This window comes from Amblyomma americanum, chromosome 9 (assembly GCF_052857255.1).
Source record: "Amblyomma americanum isolate KBUSLIRL-KWMA chromosome 9, ASM5285725v1, whole genome shotgun sequence".
Taxonomy (NCBI): Eukaryota; Metazoa; Arthropoda; class Arachnida; order Ixodida; family Ixodidae; genus Amblyomma; species Amblyomma americanum.
Genome location: NC_135505.1, coordinates 37,487,034 through 37,509,818, shown reverse-complemented (window position 1 = coordinate 37,509,818; position 22,785 = coordinate 37,487,034). Strand labels below are relative to the sequence as shown.

Below are 22,785 nucleotides of genomic sequence, written 5' to 3'. Positions count from 1 at the left end.
GCTGCGTCCGGTGGCAACACAGCGGGCATCCGCGTAGCCGTCGTCGACAACGCAGAATCCATGCAGACGCGTAGCGCGGCCTCGCTCGGCAGCGCCGAGCTAAGCCTAGCTTGCCCCTGAGGGTTCCGGTTGGGTTTTCTCACTTGAGAATGCGCCCGCCGTGCCGGGAATTTCTCTGCAGGGGCGTCGTCAGCATTCGGTCTCACGGAGGGCACTGTCCGACCCACGCCACACGCGAGAAGACAGCGAAGAGCGAAAACACAGACCTAGAAGCAGACACGTAGCCACCCACTAGGTCTTCGTCTTCTTCTCATGTGAGACAGTTACTGCACCATTTATTTTCCGCAAAAACAAATTTTCAATTTTCTCTGGCATCTAATGCTAATTCATTCGGACGCGCCGCGCCTTGGATGTGTTAATTCGACGGACTCCTGGTGTGGTGTTGTGCCGAGGTGTGACCTGCTGGACAGGCTATGGCTCCGATATTAGCCCTCTGGCCTGAACTGCATATTTCATTGTTTTCTGCGTCCCTCTGAGTACGCGAAATGGCAGGCGTGTTGGCCAATTTTACGGCCCCTGTTGATATGCCGAGAAAGAGTCCGGCCACGTAGTTTCGTTTTCGGAGCTTGGCTGTCATGGAGTGCGCGGCCACGGCGGCTATTGCCCGTGCATAACAGGCATGCAGCCCAGCGTCTAGCTGTACGCCGTTTAGAACAATGACTGCTTCGTCCCTGGTCCTTCTTTGTCAAGCTTTTCGTAGGCGTCTTGCGCTTCAGAGCCAATGCGCGCTTCCCTTTCTTATGTCAGCGCCACATTTCCGTTCTTCAAGCAAGTCGGAACTCCGTGCTTTCTACGTGCTGTTCGCCGTCGGAGCGGTAAAGCCGCCTTCAGTGCGAAAACAATTGCAAAAAGGCTCCATCGGGAGCAGCTAGCATATATTGAAAGTAGCCGCAGAAGGCTTTACCATCATGGGTCATTGTAGCACAGTTTTTCGCCTCAATGTAGATGGCAATTCCGCAATTTTTCAAGAAATAAATTTAGCTTGCACTCGAACTGTTGTCGGCGGTTTTTCAGGACCTTTCAGTAATTCGACATTCGAAAAGCTCGGCCATTTTTCCCTCTTAATCTTCGAATTAACGAGATATTACTGAAATCACTATTTTATGCGAGAAATATTTTTCGTTTTTTTTTCTGCTGTAACCAGGGTTAGTAATTTCGAAAACGATAAGCCTACAAAAGTAAAGTGCATATATCGTGAAGATTGCAGTGTGTTTTGATGTATAGGAAAACACTACTTCTCAAATAGTGGTTCTGAGGGACTTTCCTCTATTTTTTTCGCAAGAAACAATGGTACCTAGAGAGTGGTTCATAGAGTTATTAGCCTGCAACTTCGCCTACAGATTTGACGACTGCACGCATACGCGTAGGCAATGATCGGTACAACGGCTCGGTTAATGTTGCGTCGCGCTTCAGCCGCTCTCGTTCGGACTTTACTGCAGTCCACAAGCTGTCTGCAGACAGTCTGTGTAGACACTGGCGTGCCAGTGCAACGTTCATCATCCCTCAAATGTTTTCAATCCCGTCAAGGTGAGGTGACCGAGGTGGCCAGGGGAGGGCAACCACGCCATGTTGCTGCAGTAGTGCTTCCACTTTCTTCGCAGTGTGCACAGGAGAGCGTTCATGCTGAAACACGCACATTTTGCCGGGAAACGGGCCACGTGCGAGGTGTAGGCAACACTAGGTTCTTCAAAATGTCGTAGTAGCTCTCAGCCCTCTCAGCCGAGGCCTTCATTCGTAACTACACCCGCGCCCTAACGACGGTCCGGCCACTGGCCGCAACTCTTTGCATGAACTGGGGTCCAAACCTAGAAAAGAAAAAAAAATGCAATATCAGCATCTCTCTGATAGATAATGCGCAAAAAGAGTAGACGTTGACCTTAGCGACAGGGGGGGAGAGCATTTTCTGTTGGATAATAAAAGTTTATCCGCTCACTAACTAAAGCATCGCATCCAGAAGATGTTGGTCATAAACATTACGCAGGTAGCTTACTATGAATAGGAAATCTAAGTTACGGCGGTTAAAATGTTTGGTCACGTTCTTCGTATGCGAGAGAGAACATGTCATCATATTAATTGGTGGTAGGGTCCGCAAACACATCAAAGCTAGTTCTTCTAGCAATGACAAAGGATCTCCGAGGCAAAAAACAAAGATATTACGTATTTGGCAAATGGCAGAGTATAAAATAGATTCCTGACAACGCGGATTAGATGGTGAGAACTCACCGGGTGTATAGGGCCGCCAAACACGATCCTTGTGGTCCCATTTGGTTGTGAAACTGCGCACATCTGTAAAAACCACTTTCTGCCAATCGTGAGCAGTGGAAGACTCGTGCTGTTGGGTAAACACCAAGCGCTTCATTTTGTCTCACACACGCAGCAAAGGCTTTTGAACTGCAAATCTGCTTTTCTGACCTGCGACATGAAGGCGCCGCTTGATCATTGTTTTCAAATCGTGAAGACCAATCGCTTCCCGCCTCTCTTGGACGGAAGAACATGGATTTTCGGCTGCGCCAGCAACGAGATGGGGTCTTCTTCGTGACTTGTTGCTCGAGACCGCGGCTTGGGAGGTGCGTCGTTGATTCGGTTTTCCTTCTTGAAGGCTTGTATGATCCGGTTCACAGTTTTGGGTGGCCTTTGTGACAACTGTGACATCGCACGTTGCGAGTATCCTCGCAGGCATAGCCGCACGATATTCCATCTTTCGCTCTCTCGTACTCTAGCCATCTCGAACTGACTGCTGCCAGACAAGTGAAACCGTTGGGAACCGAACAGCGTTTTATCACCGTCGTCGATATGCTCCATGGGAAATACGAAATGTCGCATCATTCCTTTTGCGACCAGGCTGCCTTCGAAGTCAGTAGATTTCTGGTTATCTTCAGCTCAGTTTGCATTTCCTGCCTTTATTTTAGTCTTTCAAGCGAAGAACGACATCTTTGGCGTCTGGCGGTGGGGCTGCGCCGCGCTGTTGCAGACCACACGCGACCGGCAGCTCCTTCAACGCCTTGTGCCCGTATGCCACCGATAGAGAACTCAGATTTTGCATTAGGCGCGATTCACAATATCGAAAATTTGTATTCCTCATTGCTGAAACAGGATTAACCGGAAACATTGTTCCATGATATTGAGGCTATTTCTGTATTATTAACACGTCCCCTCGCCTACAGCTGCAACGTACGTCGTTCTGGAGTATGAATATCGCAACCATGTTTGCGATCCTTGTTCGGCGACAAACCAAATGCACTAATAGGCCCGCCGCAGCTGCAGGAGGTTGTTTTCATGGGTTCAGTACAGAAAATGAACGAGAAGTAGAGATGGCTCTCCTGCACCACTATTGCACAGCGGAAAAATAGCCTAAGAAGAATAGGAAATGAAAAAAAGTATATATTGCAGGAACGCGCGTTCATGATGTAGCTGCCAGGAAAATATGGTTTTTATGTTCTGTTCACCCGCCGCATTCCAGAGTTTCTACCTTCAGAAGCCAAGCGCCAAACGTGAGCCGTAGGAGACGATACGGGGCTGGCTCCACCTTCCGCGGTTGCCGCGCATCTGCCTGCTGTCGCCGATTCTCGCCGCTTCTCAAAAAGGGCGCTTCGCGAAGCACGGCGGCTATGCTGCGCGTGGTTCCCTTTAAGAGTGGACCGTACTGTGCAGGACTTCCTTTTCACCTCTGCACCTGTTGGCCTTTCTACGTTAAGAGAACATTCATTGGACTTACACTGCAATTTTCCACTCACTGCAGCATTGGAGCTGGACGAGATTCAGATATTCAAAGAATTAGCCATTAGCTAACATTATGTGTTCTGCCACTCTCTTCTAAAGCACCCTTTTAAAACATTTTTTTAGATGAAGCTGCACCTGAGATAACAAATGATAAAAGTGGTTTAGAATTAATAGTAAGGCCTTTATTCCTCAAATCATGAAGGAATGCAAGGACACTATTTTACTTACGTTGTACATTTTATTATACTCGTATTCCAGTACAAAAATTTTATGCAGGCAGTGAAAATTCTTGAAATTGATCCATGGGCACAGACACCACAAGCACCTGGTCCCTTTCATTGAGCAAGTCAATTTTTGTCAAACAGCAAATCGAAAGCGTCCAACAAAATGAAAGACAGCAATAGCGACATTTAAGCTTGTTCGTACGTCATCTGAGAAAAAGCGCTAAAATAGGGCGGGCGCAGAAAGAACAGACATTGCGAGGTCTTGAGTTTTTACTTCAATCTGTGTTCCTCCTCGTTTTGAATTGCTTTTTGCAAGGCACTGAACACCTCCCGGGGAAAGTAAAACAATATTGATACAAAATATTTGTTCATATTTATGCTGCATCAGCATCAGAAAATGGGAGCCATAGAGTTCTAAACGCTGGCTGGAAGTCGAACATTCACGCCTTCTTTTCGCGCAGCTTACTCACATCGACAGCAAAGAACTTGGCCGGAAACACCGGCTACTTAGAATCTATTGCCATGAAGTTTTGTGTGCAAGCTCCCCGTTGTTTTGAGTACACGACGTGCAAATTATTTTAAGGAATCTTTGAATCTGACACTAAAATATTTATCAAAAACTCCGCCGCAATACACGGATACATTCGCTAAATTTACTGTGGCTCTTCAAGCTTCGTGCGCTGACAAACAACGCTTTCTGGTAGGAATCCAGTTTTCCCGATTACTAATGAATCTCCATGCCAGGGAGCGTTCACTTGAAATGAAGAGCCTTCAATATATGCCACTTGCAGTATGAATTTGCTGGTACATTTCAGAAGGTATATACAGTATGATTTGTTTCAGTATGAACTATATATATATATATATATATATATATATATATATATATATATATATATATATATATATATATATATATATATATATATATATATATATATATATATATATATATATTGCCATATATATATATATATATATATATATATATATATATATATATATATATATATATATATATATATATATATATATATATATATATATATATATATATATATATATACTTCTTCATCATCATCATCATCAGCCTTACTACACCCACTGCAGGGCAAAGGCCTCTCCCATGTTTCTCCAATTAACCCTATCCTTTGCCAGCTGCATCCACCTTTTGCCTGCAAACTTCTTAATCTCATCCGCCCATCTAACCTTCTGCCGCCCCCTGCTACGCTTACTTTCTCTTGGAACCCACTCCGTTACCCTTAAAGACCAGCGGTTATCTTGCCTTCGCATTACATGCCCTGCCCAAGCCCATTTCTTTCTCTTGATTTCGACTAGGATGTCATTAACCCGTGTTTGTTCCCTCACCCACTCTGCCCGCTTCCGATCTCTTAACGTTACACCTATCATTTTTCTTTCCATGGCTCGCTGCGTTGTCCTTAATTTAAGCTGAACTCTTTTCGTTAGCCTCCACGTTTCTGCCCCGTAGGTGCGTACCGGCAAGATTATGCTGTTGTACACTTTCCTCTTGAGGGAAATTGGTAAACTGCCACTCATGATCTGCGAGAATTTGCCATATGCGCTCCACCCCATTCTTATCCTTCTAGTTATCTCCCTCTCATGATCCGGATCAGCTGTCCCTACCTGCCCTAAGTAGACGTATTCCGGCACAATTTCTAGGCTCTCGCCGCCAATTGTGAACTGTTGTTCCCTTGCTAGGCTGTTGAACATTACCTTGGTTTTCTGCATGTTAATTTTTAGACCCATCGATCTGCTCTGCCTGTCTAACTCGTTGATCATGATTTGCAGTTCACCCCCTGAGTGACTCAGCAAGGCAATATCATCAGCAAATCTCAGATTATTCAGGTATTCTCCATTTATTCTTATTCCCAACTGTTTCCAATTCAGGCCTCGAAATACCTCCTCCAAACATGCGGTGAACAGCATTGGCGAGATCGTGTCTCCTTGCCTGACGCCCTTCCTTATTGGAATTTTATTGCTGAATTTATGGAGGACTATAGTAGCTGTGCAGTTGCTATATATATATCTTCCAGTATTTTGACATAAGGCTCTTCTACCCCCTGATTACGCAATGCCTGTATGACTGCTGAGATTTCCACTGAGTCGAATGCTTTCTCGTAATCAATGAAAGCTATATATAGAGGTTGGTTATATTCTGCGCATTTCTCTATCACCTGATTGATAGTGTGAATATGATCTATTGTGGAATATCCTTTACGAAAGCCTGTCTGATCATTTGGTTGATTAAAGTCTAACGTTGCCCTGACTCTATTAGCGATTACCTTAGTAAATACTTTGTAGGCAACGGATAGTAAGCTGATCGGCCTGTAATTTTTCAAGTCCTTGGCGTCTCCCTTCTTATGAATTAAGATAATGTTTGCATTTTTCCAAGCTTCTGGTACAGTCGAGGTTATTGCGTATACAGGGTGGCTAGTTTTTCTAGCACGATGTCCCCTCCATCCTTCAACAGATCTGCTGTTACCTGATCCTCCCCAGCTGCTTTTCCCCTTTTCATTGCTTCTAAGGCTTTCTTTACTTCAGCTTTCATTACTGGCGGGATGACGCATTGCTGTGCACTGCTGTCTTTCTCATTAGCGCTCTGATTACATTGGCTACTGTACAGGTCTGTGTAGAACTCTTCGGCTACGTTAACTATCTTATCCATATTGCTAATGACATTGCCCTGCTTGTCTCTTAATGCATACATCTGGTTTTTACCTATGCCTAGTTTCCTCTTCACTGTTTTTAGGCTACCTCCGTTCTGTATAGCATGCTCGATTCTCTCCATATTAAACTTCCTTATGTCGGCTACCTTGCGCTTATTTATTAACTTTGATAGCTCCGTTAGTTCTATTTGTGTCCAGTACTTTGGATGGCGTAAAGTGAGTATTGCAGTAGTGACGTCAATAACGTGTTGTTATGGAATGAATAATGAGTCCTAAGTATGATTTATATCAGAAATAAAAATGCCCCATCCGAAAAGCGTGAACGCCGTTGCCTTCCAAAGTTCACTTGCAGCATTCTTTCACTGCAAATTGCATGAACCATGAAAACTGTGACTTCGCAGCTAGAGTTTTTTTTTCTCTTTTGCTATTAAAGCATCCAAGCTGAGGGCTGTAATATCGTCAGGATTCGGATGCGCAGGATCACAAAAACAGAATATAGCAGTTCAAGGGAGAACGCGTCATGCTCTTCAGAACGTGCAAGGCTTTAAGAAAATTTAATTCTGCACGAAGCCAAAGAGGAATGGGAGTTGTATGATTCTTCATTATCCCTGCGTTGCAGTTGTCGTTTCTTTGCTATCATTTCCTTTTTTTGTTCTTGCAGCATTAATGGTGCTCTCCCTAAAATACCTGCTCAAAAATTAGGAAAATTACGGAAATGCTAAATCTGTGCATGGTCTGCCATCTGCGCAACCTGCTGGGCAAACGCCGTACATTGTGAGCCGGTTTGGGTGGGTGCTGCATGATAGTGCTACGAATGCGCGCCAAACACGAATGAAATTTACCGGAAACAGAGGAAATATGGTACTCGCTCTAATTGAGATCTGTAATTAACATGCTCGCATTTACCTATGTAAGCCTCAGTACATGTATCGAAGACACATTTTCAAGAGCTGTGCATCCACTATAGTCGGATACAACTTAAACCTGCAGCGAAGCTCCGCCCACATTCAGGATCATCGCACACAATTCTACCAAGACAAAGAAGTTGTCCGTAGTTAAAATTTTTTTCGCAATCTAAACAAGCAAATGATCACCTGAAAAAGAACTATAAGCTCTATAATGTTGATACCTGGCTCGTTTATTAAAGTCAAACAATAAGAAATCAAATTCGTTTGCTGTTGTGTTTGGCTAGCGGAGTAATACAGGGCGCCGCGGACCGTTGCCCAGTGATAGGAACTGATGCTTATTTATGTTGTATCCTACTTCAGACGCGTCTTTATTCGTTATCGAACGTCGAAGAGTCGTGGCGGAGTGGCCGCGTTACCGTCTTGCACGCCCGCAGTCCGGCTTCGACTTCCACCTTATAGCAAAATTTTCTCTTCTTATTTTTATTCTGTAATACGTGCAATTCGCGGTGCACTCATTTTGTGGACAAGTTTTGCAGACAGCGGAATTTGAAGTGAACCATCTAATGCTTTCGAAGTGAAAAACATTTTGTGCAATATGATTCCGCTGTAGAAGTTGTGTGGCTAAAGCCACAGTGTCGATCGCTCAGGCCATGAAGAAAACTGCCATCCACACGGAAGCGTTCATTTTACTTCTCCCGAATCGGTACGTCAACCTTTCTTAACCTAGATCCCTCTGGCATGCACATTGAAGGCAAACTGCAGGAGCTAATATTTTCCTTAAACCATTTGCATATATCAGGCTGCTATTACAAGAATATGAGTGAGAGTGTTTCACTCTACCTCCGCTGAATACACCCTCGAGGAAAGTTATAATTAAAAACTCCACTATTTTGAATTCTTGAGATTTATTCCAGAAATTCTTCGGGTATTCCGTAATAATCAAAGAGCCTAAAATATTTAAAAATGCAATAAGCAATCCTCTCGGAAAGCGTACATAGTGTCCCTTGAGTTGATCGCGGAAGTATGTAAGGAAAATATTTTATGTCTTTAGATTCTTGTGATTGGATATGCCTGTTGTAAATAGCAACTCGGTTACTAAAGAATAGCGCATATGCTAAGCTACAATTTTTGTCTACTAACCTATTCAAGAAAAGGCTAAGAAAACTCTCCTGTGGGGTGCCTTCAGCCACAGCTTGAACATTTCTATAGCCAAATTGGCTATTGTTTGGAATTTATTTTTCATAGGCAACACGCTTCAGCGCTTTTTTACCTAGGTATATAATTAGAATTTCACTGAGATAACTCCAAACTACCGGTTAACTCGCAGCTAACAAATTTTCGGTTTAATTTGTGTAACAGAAACGTTGCCAAAGCGATAGCTCAACTGCAACAAAATACCAATTTGCCAGTTTTATTCTCGCTGTAGGTATTTTGCCGCACTTGAACGGTTGACCAGAAGAAAAACCTGTCTCCCTATTTTCTTAAAATTGCCCTCAAAATAAATGGATTAATCAAAATTGGATTCAACAGTAATGAGCATTAGCTCAACTGCAACAAAATATCAATTTGTCAGTTTTATTCTCGCTGTAGGTATTTTGCCGCAATTGCACGGTTGACCAGAAGAAAAATCCGTCTCCCTATTTTCATTAAATTGCACTCAAAATAAATAGATCGATCAAAATTGGATTCAACAGTAATGAGGCAACGCATTTGCGGGTACCTGACCGTATACAATATAACGTCTCACTGCATAAGCAACTAATGATAGATCTGTATTCACATTGGTTGGTTGCTTAATTCCGTCCCGGTGATAACGGTATTGCATAACACGCGTAAAGCTCCTTTTGCTATATCACGTCTCATTGCAGATGCACTGACGTTTCATATTATATGCTATGAGCAGAGAACAAGATGTACTACGAAAGCATGATTAAAGTTTAATCACAGAACAGCCCAGCACTCCAATCAGGGAATAGAAGCCTCGATGCCATGCTTACCTGAGGTCGACTGACATGTTGCTGCTATTCCAAGTTTGAAAAAAAATCTTTAATCTGCTGTCCTGATGAAATAACGTTTTGAGCAATAGTATAGTATGGTACACTGTTAAAGGGAACATGCTGCCGCGTGAAGTTGACTTTCCGCGAGGCGCTGCTGCGGAAAGCCAGAAAAAATGCCGAGTTGATTAAGGTCGGAGTTTTTTTTTTCGGCATTCTGTCCCCGTGCATGGATCTCATTTTTCACACCCAACACGCATCGATTACTTTCTCTCGCTGCTGAATTGGCTTTTTCTATTCTGTCGTCGCGTTTCGTGTGAAATGAGCAATATTTTCTCTGGACTAGATTGTCCATGTGGCAGTGCCTCGGTTCTTAAGCCACTCAACGTGTACTGTACGCGTTGAGTGGCATATGAACCAAGTCACTCACACATGGATAATCTAGTCCGGAGGAAATGGTGCCTATTTTGCACAAAACGCGACCACGGAATGAAAATAGGCAATTAAGCAGCGAGCAGAGGTAATCGTTGCGTTGCGGGTGTGAAAAATGAGATCCAAGCACGGGGACAGAATGCCGAAAAAAAAAACTCCGTACCATAATCAACTCGGCATTCTTTCCAGCTTTCCGCAGCAGCGCCCCGCGGAAAGTCAACTTCACGCGACCGCATGTTCCCTTTAACAGTGTACCATACTGTACATACCCGTGACATAAGTAAAACTGCTCCTGGCGGCGCATCTGAAGTATCGCTTTCTTTCCTTTCCCGTCTCTCTTGGGTGTAATGGTTTAACGATTATAGTGAACCAACTATCCCAGCAGCATTCTTTACAACTCAGGCTCTCCAAGTAATAACTTTTAGTGCCGAATGCCACTTTCAGAATCCAATAAAATCTTGGTCCGCCCATTAGAAAAGCCTTGTGCATGTTCAAGGTAATATTTGATATTTCCTGCGCAGAAGCATTAATGCTGAAAGCGTTGCCATACCAGCAAATTTTGATCGCTTTCCTGTTTAAATCAAGCGAAAGTCAACGTACATTTCTACACTTAATAACTATGGGAAAATATTATAATGCACCATCACGGCACGCTCTTCGATCAATGCAAATTACTCAATTTTTTTTTGCGAAACTACTTTTCTAACCAATGACATGACAGTGTAGCTCAAAAAAAGCAACACCTTCATATGAAAATTGAGCTAAAACGCCAGTGTAGAGCAGGCTATTTATAAGGCAGTTTAAAATCTTAACTTTCTGGAAAAAGCCATGACGCTGGCAAGGAGAGAAGTCCACTACGGCAGTGAAGAACATCTTATTTAAGTCGAAGTTTCTCACCCCATATACTTCGCCACCGCACTTCTGTATTTCAGGAATGGGCCTAAAATTTGTGGGCGTTTTATAGTTCGTCGTATGCAGTCAGACAACGCTCTATGGCATGCTCTGAGAATGGATGTCGCGCGTATGTTTTGTGGCGTTAGAAAATAACACCAAATAAAGAAGTTGTGGTCATTTTTTTTCACATAATTTAGAAAGCTGTTTACTTGAGCTTCTCTCTTTCTTTATTGCTACTGGTTGGAATTTGCTTAATGGTGTTCCTTACCATTTCGAGAAGACAGCCTCAACGGTAATGAAGACGGCCACTGGATTAATCTGCTTTGTGACCACTCTGAAGTGACATTGCCGAAATGCAATATTTAAAACAGGTACAGCGCAATGAGGTATCTGTATAGATAGGGCATTTACTCGCAACGGTTCTGACACTATTCTAAACGATGAATTGGCCCTACACTGCGCGCAGACTAGAATAATGGGACCGAAAAATAATGTCAGCGGTCATGTCATATGTGCAACGCAAGTCGTTGAGAAAAGCGTTTCCTGAAACGACTTGAAGCCACTCTGGCATATATTATGTCGCTCTTCTCTATACCGGTTACATAATTAGGGACTCGTGATGCGATCAAAATTTACATTTTTATATAGTCTGCAGTCAGTGCTCCAATAATCCTTCCAGGCGCAAACTAACCCTGCCCGTAGATTAACCATTATCTCCTGCTCGCTTAAAATACCTGTCCTAAATGACTCTTATCAAAATCGCGGGAAGTACTTCTTTTTTTGTATAAACTAGGTAACTTCTGTCACGTGTCAAATGAAGCTGACGTTTTTTTCAGTGCGCTGCAGCCGTCTGACTGAAGTATTCTCTGGTAAATCTTTCTATATTAACGCATTGGAGATGGACCGAACCTCCCCCGGTCGCATTTTTCCCAGGCGAAGCAATGGCCCAGGTGCATCAAGCGAACGCAATTTCCTCTAACGACGGCACTAGGAACTCCGCAACGATATTGTACATACGGTAGCGCTGTCTTATTAGTCCACGCTGTTGAAGTAGATGCTCTCGTTGTTCTACAATCACTTGCCTCAACAGAAAAGACGCCGTCTGATCCATCAGCTGTCCTGAGTCCAGGATCACGCAGATCAAATAACGATGTGAGTGGGATTCTTCATAGGTATGTCCAGAAATGGCGCGAGCACATTCACTTTCACTAGACGACGCCAGCAAGGCAGCTACTAACTAGCTATAGCGCGAAATCAACCTAATATGAAAGGAATTTTTCCGCCGAACATGCAAAAGATAGCAGGCCTTAGCTCTCCAAACGTGCCTGAACTGGGGTGGTTTCTAGCTGAAGATGGGTAATTAAATCGCGTCCCAGCCACGAGACACATTGCCCGGACACGCAGCAGGGTTCATACGAATGACGTTCGTAAAATGGTCACTTCGTACCGGTGCTTTGAAGCATAGCATTATTTTTTATCGGAATTTTTTACTGCGAAGATTCGGGCTTCTCAGCACACAAGGAAATATGTAGCTGTAGTATAAAACAACCATCTTACATTGGAATAGCCTATACTCCACTTAGAGACCAGGTTTCACTTTCTGTTAGCTTAATCCCTGTGTAGAAATCACGCTAGCTGCTCCGCGCTTTGTAGGATGCTTTGGTGTGCTCTAAACCTATATGCCAAAGGCAAGAGTTCTTATACGGTTGTTCAAGGCTGACATGTCAACTGAGACTCATCCTAATCATTGAGTATTTTCTGATATGCACGTTTCTAACACAAGGTTTATATTGAGCAGCGACCAGATCTTGCTGAGAAAGGAGTGCACTTACAGTGCACGAAAAAGTATCACGGTTATCAACACGGTAACGTAGCAAAAACACTCGACCAGAAACCACATTACCCCAACGCTGAACGAACTGCGTTTTCATGGGGTACAATTTATAGATTACTGATAGCGTAATCTCGAAAGATGGACGGATAACTACGCTGTGTCAGTACATAAAATGAGCACTCAACTTACCTGAGGAACGCTAACACTTGGTCACGCGTACAATTTGAAAACATCGCTTCGCCGTCTGTAACTCGGAAAGTATTCATTATCATCCCATGACTGGTGGCGCAGCTCTTAGCACCGGGGCTGTTCTTGAGATAATGGGGTGGACCGCTTCCGTCGTGCACGCAACCGAGCCTGTCGACAATGCAAATTGCCGTTAGGGCTTGGAATTTAATATAATCAAAACTGCACCACCCACATTGTGTCATCACTGTAAATTCTAAAGACAGAGGGCCGCTTTAAACCCCTCGAACTGAAGAAATGATGATTCTTTGCAAAAAAACAAAAAAATTGCTGTGGTTCAACTAGTGCTGAACCTGGCTAGAGAGCAAAAGCTGTAGTGTACATCGGGCAAGTAGACGCGGCTTGGCACCTGTAACGTTGAGTGTGTTCCGCACACTGGATAGGCATCGCGCCCACCCTGCCTGGTCTCGATTAAATGAATGGTTGATCGCGAAAGGTTGCTCACCCAGTGAACGCCGGGGCCTATTGCTGTGGTAACGCGTGTCTGTCACTACGTTGTCAGCGCTAATGCAAGTAGCCCACATCTTTTTCTCCCCACCGCCACGTACCTCAAAGCGCAATTGAGGCGTCCACTGCACCCAGGGAGCCAGTTATGTGCCTTCCTTTCGCAAAATTCATTGGAGTGTAGAACGATGCCAACGCTAACTTAAATGAACACAAAGAACGCCGACAATCTGAAGCTTCAGTGCCGCGTTTCTGCTACAACGTTGTGAATGTCAACGCATGCAGCGCACATCTGTCACTACTGCCACGTAGCTCGAAGCGCGACTGACGTGTCCATGTTATAATCTAATCATATATTTTATTTTTGCATTTGACATTTGACCTTGACCTTTGACACACATTTACCTCTGAAGTTCACTTGATCTGGAGGTGCCTGCGGAAGCACGTGGCAGGACACCATAGTTATACCATGGCTTAATCTTTGTTCGACCTCTGGCTCAATTGAAGGTAAAACTGCAAGCACCGCTCAACCGTTACGAGGTAGCATAGTGAAGTTTTCGCTTCAAAACTTCGTAAACTAAAAATCGGAACCTTAGAAAGGTCGGCTTTGTACAGGGATCTATCATGGAAGAGAAGTGACGCATAGATGAGGATTGTAAAAAGTATTTCTCAGCTGTCACTTGTATTTTCTCAAATTTTGCGATCATTAACGCCTGGGAAGTAAAAATTCATTACATCTCATTGCCATGGAAACCAGAAACTGTCTGCTCTTCCTCCCGTTGCCATGAACTGGCGAGACTCCTCCCAGCTTAGCCGAGTTACTCCGAGGATTCATGCTCAGACAAGAGTGGTTTCTTTCGATCGAGGAATCTAGTGCTGTCACAATAAACGAAGTTTGTTGTGTTAAGTAGTTTTTTGTCAATGATTAGGATATGCAGTCTGTTTTCTTAAACCAGAAATGGCCTCTGCGGCATTTATCAGTGCTTGTGGACATTAGAAACAAGGAGCTGCATTCTATTAGCTGTCGAATTTTTGTCATCTATCTGGTCTCCATTCTGTCCACTGTCAGTGGTTACTCAGATATACCCGCGGCTTTAATGCCTCTGTGGCAAGCGGCCCGGCCATTGGGTAGATGGCGATCGGACCTGAACATTGGCTTCATACAGCGGCCATTGGCAGCTAGTAGTCATGAACAGTAGCGTGCGGTTTACAGAGCGCTGCGATGGTCCTCAACATTGATACTCAACATTGCGACCAATTTCACCAAGGGAATGGTCGGTCGCAAACCACCCGATTGGCACGGCAGCGAGCGATAAACACTTCAAAGCCATGGGCATATATATCTGAGTGAAAACTTGCAGAAGACCGAATGAACGGGAAAGGGACAATGGAAAATATAGAGCTTAAGGAATACGTCTCCAGGTGTATTATTACCTAGCGAGCCAATTAAATATTTTCAAATATAAACTTTTTACTCACTACATTTAGGCGCCTAGAAGCGATTTGATATTTGTAGCTGGACATCAGTTGTCACCATATCACTTCTTCAGAATTCCAAAAGAGCTATAACACTCGGCCGTATGGCCTAACAAATTTTCATGAACTTGCACGTGAGAACTTATCAACTTATGAACACGGATGAACTTACATATGAACTTACACGTGAAGGAATTCATGTACTGTAGTCATCACAGCCTGAAATGAGCCAGGGACTTCAGTCACGACGGCGAATCTCGATGCAGTGCAGGCGCCACCCACCATACCAAATCCTGCAAAACAATCGCAGGGCATTTTATTGGAATAAAAAAAGGCATTTGTCATTCCGGTTTTTCCAACACAAAGAAGCGTAAAGAGTACCAAGTCAGCCATGATGGACGCATTTGGCTGAAGCCATGTATCGTGAATGTATCGAACATTAGCTGTATATCGAAAAGGTCTGCTCGAACAAAGCAGGTTACTAAAACGGCAGAGAGGGAACAGGACAGGCGTTGGTAGGCTCCGAAGGGGAGCATAAAAACAAAGAGGGCATGTTTTTGCGCAAATTGCCCCCCACGTTTTTTGCTTTGAACAAATTGCAAAGCCATCCACTTTTTATTATCCATCGACAACAAAAAAAAATATTGCCGAGTTACCCCCTACCTTCGTGGCACCACGCATACCAATTGTAAAAAACCTGCTTAAGGGGGGAACAAACTAGAATTTAATGTAAAACTAGACACCTCAATGTATAGCTTTTCATCCCTCCTCGCGGCTTGAATTGAGAGAGCACACGGAGCGAAATGAGACAACCTTCCGAATTCAAGATTATATTGATCATTTGAAACCAATGAACCGGACATTTCCTCAATGGACATAAAGAAAATCTTTGTGAGCCTACTAGAAAACATTGCACATCGACCGAACCCGATAATATTTAGTTGCATTGCTCACTATACTGTCCAAGCGCACTATGCAAGCAGCCTGGCACCGCAATATTTTTCTATTTTCAAACGTCGTCGAAACTTCTTTCTGTTTTATAGTCAGCTGTTTCTGTCTCGTTCAGCCTTGTGAATCGACAAGTGATTTTTTTTCGATTCCTAGCTAGTGAAAGCGAGGTTTTGGGTATGAATGCAGCCGGAGGAAAATCGGCAAAAGGGCCGGCGTTGTTGTCCTTTTCTCTTTGCTTGAAAACTGTCCAAAATCTGCCGGAGGTTTAGATCTCATGTGACGACCATCGCTTGGTCTAAGCGATTCCAGCAGCGCTTTGTAGCCTGCAACAGAGAAGTAGTTTATTTCCTTCCGCTGACCTGCGGTAAAAGGTACATAGGCCAGACAAGAAGGTGCCTTTATTAGTGTCCAAGGGACCATGCCAGCTACATTATGGAATGCCGTAGTTATTGCCCATGGCTTGAAGACACAACAGTTCCGCGCAGCTGTCCAACAGAATTTGGAAGGGAAATAGCCGCAGCCATCGAAATTGAAAGTTCTGGGAACGCTTGTGTCACCAACAGACCATCAATACCACTCACAGAAAAACAGATGAGGTATCTTACTCACAATAAAATCCTAATTCACCCAGCTTCACGCCTTGGGCGGACTAGATAACGAAGTCGATATGATAAGTCGCCATGGCGATTTCGTTTTGTTGTTAAGAACTATAACTGCATAAAAACAGTGTTCCTTAAAAAATGGCCGCTGTTAGCAGCGCTGTGCCTTGTACACATCGTTTCCTTTGTCCTTGTCTTTCTGAACTAGAAATTGGGTTAAAAATTAAGCTATATTGCCGCTAAAGCGAATAACGTAAGCCTTGTTAATGCACGTGAGACCTTGCGGTTCTGAATTTTTTTTTTATAACAGCGTCACGAGGGTGATAGCCTTGCTTTCTGAGGAGTCAAAATGCGAAGTACCTCTTCTTCCTATTGTTTGCCAGCAACACTGATAAACCATCTTGCTGGCATTCACACGGCGCCGTATATATAACGAGAATGCATATGTAAAATACCGTGCAAGAGCGGTTAATGCATCTATCTTAATTTAACGTAATTTCCTCGCTTATGTGAGCTCTGCGATTTTTGAAATTTTGCATACGTGCTTTTTTTGCACTCTAATCTGTCAATTTTGGTTAGTTATGTTGTTTTAGCGCCCTTCTGAAAGCACATAGTGAAAACATGATTGACACAGTTAGCCACCTCATTACTCCTCCCAAGAGGCCTACCTTTGTTCAAAACTATTATGAGCAACACGAGCAGGTGTGGCATACATTCATCACGTTTTACACGACCACGAAAAGGTGACGCTAGGGTTTGCGCTACCTGTTGTGCATAGATATTTGAGAAGCTTAGCTCAGGTGTGAAAAATCACTATTAGGCATTGTAATTTGTGCACAAGCGCTCTCTAGTGAGAATAGCTGCTTCATTGGGCGGTCGGAGCTACCCTTCATATCATTAGTGTCCTTTAGCTGTACCATAGCCACGATTAGATGGTTTATGGTTTACGGGGGTTTAACGTCGCAAAGCGACTCAGGCTATAAGGGGCGCCGTAATGAAAGACTCCGTAAATTTCGATCACCCGGGGCTCTTTAACGTGCACTGACATCGCACACACACGGGCCTCGAGAATTTCGCCTCCCTCGAAACTCGACCGCCGAAGACGGGATCGAACCCTCGTCTTTCGGGTCAGCAACCGAGCGCCAAAACCACTCAGCCATCACGGCAGCCTGCTACGATTACAGCTCAGGCGAGATCCTAACGCTTAAGAATGTACTGAGTGTATAAAACGGGCATGTGGGATAGCGTACGCTACATAAATGGCATGCTTCCTTGTTTACTTACATGCGCGAAACGCTATTCCAAATCAAACATTACCGTACGCTCGCTGTCCGTACAATATTTCCCGAGTTTAGCGTTCATGACCCTTGCACACGTTGAATTATCATTTCTAAAATCACGGCGCCCTTCAAAACAGAGCCCCCAGCTTCTGTACTAGATTCGTAGTTGACACTGAAATCTTACCCTCTGTACCACGATGTATTTTACCTCCTTTCAAAGTTTTCCCGATATAAAGGCTGGAATGAGAAAGAGGCAGGTCAGTTAACGAGTGAACTCATGAAATGTGTATTTTCATTGAACCTTGCAGGTTGAAATGACTTGTGATGGCGACTTTTCTATTTGTTTGTTAGAGATATGCTCACCTATTGCAAAATAAATTGGACCACTGAAGACAACATGAGCACCAGCTTAATATTAAGAATAGCAAAGCCTTATTTCCGTCCCCATTAAGCCTCGGAAAGAATTCCCAAGCTGATCACGAAATGGCTTCGCGGCCTTCCGTCGCATCACGCCTTGTACAGCAACGCATTCTTTTTGTGCTGAGGTAATACGTAGCTCGCGCTCTCTGTAATCACTTCTTGTGTTGTACTCGACTTTAAGCTACTTGTAGATGTCAGCCTATTGTCGTGTTAACGTCCCGGTGAAAATGAGTCGCAAACTAAAGGCCACATGGTATGGTAGCTTGGAGAGACGCGATGATACCCCCCCCCCCCCCCCCAAAGTTTATTATGCCGCAAAAAATAATCTAAGGAAAAGAATGGTAGACAAATATCAAGCATGCTGCTCAATGCTGGGTTTGCTGGTCGCTTATGATATCGTTTACAACTGAGGAGGCTCACTGGTTATAAATGCAATTAATTTCGCGGCATCTTTGGGAGCGGGCGAAAAGCTTCGTTCTGAAAGAACGCTCACATGACGGCAGAGGGCAGAATCGTGGTTGGCCTACCTAGCATCGTGCTGTACTGAATACAACTGAACTGAACGTAGTTGGCCGAAGAGCGAATCAATGCCCTCTTATTAACATACTTTGTCCCGAGAAAACAACAGAGAACACAAAGACTCTATATATTTCTAGGGCATCCGAATAGCGGTACTTTTTTGCTTCACATCAATGTCCAGGAATATATGTCGATGCCTTGCACCTTTCACCTCATTACGCTTTGAAACTGTTCAGTTTCAGGACAGCTTTTAGTGACAAAGCACTGTTAGATTTCTACAACCCCTTCAAGATCTTGCGACGTTTGTGGGTTTCTGCCAAGTAAAAGAAAAAAATTAGCAAGTTAAAGAAATATCTTTACAGGGATTCAAACCCGCAGTGGCTTGAACAGTTCAGCTTAGGCCGCTGCGTGGGAGCTCTACGCCAGTTTTTTTTCAACATGCCACTTTGCTATGCGACGTTACGCATCAGGTCGAGCATTGTGTTAAGAAACAACACATCCCGCCACTGTGCACTGCGCATTGTGTTCAACTTATAGTGCTAGCAAACTAATATTATCGCTTTAAGCTGTGTGGTGTCAGGGACAGAAAGATTTGCGCTGCATGCCTTGGCGTGTACAACGCTGCAGCAGAAACACGATACTAGGGCAATACGCCCTTGCGTTTATAATTCTGTAGTTGAAAAGCGGCCCTGGAGCTTAGGCCGTCCGCATAGAATGGGTAAATTGGCATTGACGAAAAGAATATGAAGACACGCATAACTAGCTACATGGGGCAGTGGACAACTAAACTGCGCTTTCAAATATGTAATGGCAGTGTGCACCATAAAACACTGTGCTTCTGCACCGTATTTCGTGCTTAGCATTTCTAAACCACCAGCTATTTATTTTGTCGACGCTACCACTCTGCCTAGTGGCCGCATTCCGGGGGGTTTTCTATTCCCAACACATGTACAGATGACAAGGAAGACATTCACATATTCCACCCACTTGTTCACCGAAGAGTATACGTGCAAGTTTAGCGCGCTTGAGATTGGTAGTAACGAGATCATGGACGCAAAGTTCTCACGACTTCAACGTGGTCGGCATTAACTTGTACAACTTTTCACTTAGAGCTAGCGCTGCAAACCCATTCAAATCGTCTCGAGCTCGATTGCTCGAACTGATTTTCTGCTTGACTGGCAGTCTGTGCGACTACTCCTGTTTGAGCTACGAGTCAAACAATCGGGGCCTTTATGCAAGGATGACAACAGTGTTTCTCGCACGGATTTTCTAATGCTAAACGCAGCCGTTAGAAAATGAGCTGCCAAATTAATTGGCAGTCCGAAGATCACGTTACCCGAACGAATGCAATTCATACCATTCTAAAACATATGGTGGCCTTGGAAATGTCCTGCAAATGTTCCTTTGAAAACACACGTAGCGACACGCACCGAGGAAACACAAATGAAAATAACATAGAGCATTACCACCGTGAACGGCAGCTCTGCATGCGTGGTGCGACCATGAGCACGCCTACGTGTCACGCTGTGCCGGTTGATTATCCTCATCATCATCAGCCGGACTACGCCCGCTGCAGGGCAAATGCCTCGCTCATGTCTCAATTAACCGCTTAAGTTGCAAGCTGCGACCACCGTATGCCCGCAAACTTCTTAATCTCATCAGCCTACCTAACTTTATGCCGCTCCCTGCTACGATTGCCTTCGCTAGGAGTATACTGTGTTACCTTTAAAGGAGCACTGGAGAGTATTCTGAGCTTGTATTTTTTTAACTCGGGAACTTATTCTGCACGCCTCGGGTATTGTTAGAAGCTTAAAATTATTGTCTTGTGCTGTTGAATTTCCTATTCAGTCGAATTAAACGTCCCGGCTCCCGCATTTTTCTTTTGAACTCACCTCAGAAAAGAGCCAGCCAATGCACGGAGTGGCTTTCAGCCAGCCACGTCGTAGCTTGCCGCTCTGCCATCGGAGGAGTGATACGAAGCGAACGGCGAAACAAAAGTGTCCACGCATACTTTATTTAAGTGGACCTAATTTGTGGCTGTGTAGTCCGCGGAAACTTAAAAAAAAGCACAAAGTGAAGCCATCACGCGACTGGCTGAACATAACTCCATGTGTTGGCTTACTCCTCCTCTTTTCAAAAGTGAGCAAAAAAAAAGTGGAGTCGGGATGTTTTATTTGATTTAATAGGGAAAACGGCTGCACATATAATTCGAAGTTTCTAAGAATGCTCGAAGAGTGTAGATTGAGCTCCTGCGGTAAAAAGAGGATTTCAGACTCCTATTTAATGCACCTTAAGGACTAGCTGTTATCTTTTTTTCGCCCCACACGCCTTGCCCATGCCTATTTCTTTCTCTTGACTTTGACTATAATGTCATTAACTAGCGACGGCCTGTCCGGAAAAAAAGATTCTTAGCACAATCTGCAGAGTCACAGATTTTTATTGGTTATTTTCATTATTCTCAAGCCTGCACACACCACCCCAACCTTTAATTCTATGCCGGACGCCTGCCTGAACTGAAAGCGCTTGAATGGTCTTCAACAGCTGACTTGTGCGGCTAAGAAGAAATGCAGTCCAACGCCGAGTAAAGCACTACGTGAACCTTCCTGTAGCCGACTTCTATATTTTCTTCGAGTAGTGCCTGTTTGAGTATGACCATTAGAGTGTGATGGGAAATTCTGGTTCTCTGCGCATGAAGGTCGTACTGAAACTACATGTTAAATTATCTAAAAAAGATACGGCCGCATATAGGCTTTTCGAAGCCTTACGACCATGAAACTTTGCGGTCAGTGGGTTTAAGCGTGTCTAGTAAATGTCTAAGTGGTTGTGACTCCGTTGCACACGTGTTTGAATAGAACTCTGTGCTCACTTAGTCATCGAGACTACTTTTCAGAGAATAACATTATAAACACCGTGTCATTACTTTGTGTATTAGACATGAGAAGTACATACCCCGTGAAAAACAAAACAACATCACTGTCGCTCAATGCAGGCGAAGCTTTTATGAAACTCTTGAAGGGATCATATGCATACTGGTCGACAGTTCGATTGTCTCCTTTTACTTTCGGTAAGAAGGCCGTTTCTTCTTCCTAAAAAGAAAATGCTAAGGATTAATGCTTTCACTTCACAAACTAGATAAAACAAAAACCGTGTTTGTACATTACCAGTTCACTTGCTCTTGCAGCGCAAGCATCTAAGTGAAGTATTGCGGGGCCGCCAAGTGTGTAAAATTTTTCAGCTTCAATTTTGCTTTCAAAGCAGCAGGAGCAGCAGTCGCTTTGAGAAATTCGAGTATTCTAATCCTCCATGTGTCTGATTCGCTAGGACTGTCGCGAATAAACGAAGTCTTTCAAATCGCTTCTTTTTAGGCCAATAGGACGGCGCCTTTACGAACTTCATTTGCATCTAAGAGACACTTTTTAGTCGCGTGGTGCATAATCAACATGACTGGCTCTGACTGGCGTCGGCAACACGAGCACCAAAATTCATCGCGTCCCTGAGGGGGCACCGTCTTCTCCATAGTTAATGCCCTCCCAAGGGCGAGTCTACTGCTGCTTACTTTGACCCACTTCTTGCCTCTACCCTTCTGAAGATTAGACTCCTCCATAGAGCCATTTATTAACTGCAATCGCCTGCGGCTTCCTCTGGCGATGCGGCAACACAAAATACAGCAGCCTTCGTGTCTTAACATTTTGTATTCGTTGCCCATTCCAGAAATAAATTTCTTATCCGTGCAGAGATAGTAAGAAACCATGCGTATAAAGTCTATCTAATAAGTTGTGTTTTTTTAAGCGAAAGTTATTGCCTCAGGGCACCAATGGGCGAAAAAGTGATCAAAGATGTAGTAATGATTAAGTTGGCGAAAAAGGCTAGCTGATTTTATGAACTATAATAGAGAGCGATGGTATGGTCCCCGCGTCCAGATAATATATGAAGCAGAGTTTCTCGGTGAAAGACCCGCTAGCTTCAGGTGCACGATCTTTGTAGACTTGAGGGCAGCGCAGCCCCACAGTGAGTGATGAATGTCGGCTTCAATGTCCTTGTGTTTACATATCGGACACCCTGGCTGAGGAAACAAATCTCGGAACTGTGGCCACTTC

General features: G+C 44.0%; 1 protein-coding gene across 1 annotated transcript in view; it reads right to left on the bottom strand.

The window, feature by feature from the left end:
- The window catches only part of LOC144104548 (uncharacterized), a 116,123-nt gene that overhangs the window by 53,908 nt on the left and 39,430 nt on the right, over positions 1–22,785 (bottom strand). The window contains exons 6-9 of the mRNA XM_077637635.1: positions 21,638–21,774; positions 17,934–17,986; positions 15,104–15,212; positions 12,943–13,110 (exon numbers count right to left, since the gene is read on the bottom strand). Of these exons, the coding sequence (XP_077493761.1) occupies positions 12,943–13,110; positions 15,104–15,212; positions 17,934–17,986; positions 21,638–21,774 (467 nt within the window). The remainder of the gene's footprint in view (positions 1–12,942; positions 13,111–15,103; positions 15,213–17,933; positions 17,987–21,637; positions 21,775–22,785) is intronic.